General features: G+C 59.7%; 1 protein-coding gene across 1 annotated transcript in view; it reads left to right on the top strand.

The window, feature by feature from the left end:
- Positions 1 to 623, top strand: part of MAVS (mitochondrial antiviral signaling protein) — a 3,705-nt gene that overhangs the window by 1,679 nt on the left and 1,403 nt on the right. Inside the window, exon 5 of the mRNA XM_010180621.1 lies at positions 1 to 169. Within this exon, the coding sequence (XP_010178923.1) occupies positions 1 to 169 (169 nt within the window). The remainder of the gene's footprint in view (positions 170 to 623) is intronic.

The following is a 623-nucleotide window of genomic DNA, read 5'->3' as shown; positions in this document are numbered from 1 at the left end:
GGCAGCAGGGGGCCGCAGCCTCCAGACTCTCTGCCAAAAAACCAGGCTGTGCCCGACTCTGAGCCTCCAGGCAGCTTCGTGGATGTGCGCAGCCCCCTCCTCATACAGCAGCAGTTCGATGCGGAGCAGAAACGCGTTGGGATGCTGCAGGAGCATAGAAGAGATGGAGGTGGGTTTCCAGCCTGAGGTTGGGTCTTCCTTCGTGGCCCATGAGCACTCTTGGAGGTGCAGAGAACAGCTCTGCGCTGCTGTCACCCATCTCTCCCATCTCCTGGGCTGCAGTGACCTCCAGGAAGGGAGCAAGGTTGGCTTGTGCAGAAATTCAGCCTGGCTGCTCGTTTTCCCCTGGTTTTCCCTCCAGTTGTTGTGGTTGCTGCTCGCTGTATTTTGGCACAGCGTCCCGACCACAACTTGGCAGAGGCACTCGCTTTATTTCCGATGTCAAATGCCCCCACTGAATGTCCCTGCACCCCCGTTTCAGCAGCCTACTCTCCAAGGGGTGGATGGAGTGGGGGTGCTGGTTTGGCTGGTGCCATGTGGTTCACCTGCACCCACCGGGAGAGCTTGGGTGCTGCTGCAGAGCCAGAGCCACACGCTCCTTGTCCGACCTCCTCAGCTCTGGG

This window comes from Mesitornis unicolor, unplaced genomic scaffold, assembly GCF_000695765.1.
Source record: "Mesitornis unicolor isolate BGI_N332 unplaced genomic scaffold, ASM69576v1 scaffold31783, whole genome shotgun sequence".
NCBI lineage: Eukaryota > Metazoa > Chordata > Aves > Mesitornithiformes > Mesitornithidae > Mesitornis > Mesitornis unicolor.
Note: the sequence above shows the minus strand (reverse complement) of the source record. Positions and strands in the feature narration are given on the sequence as shown.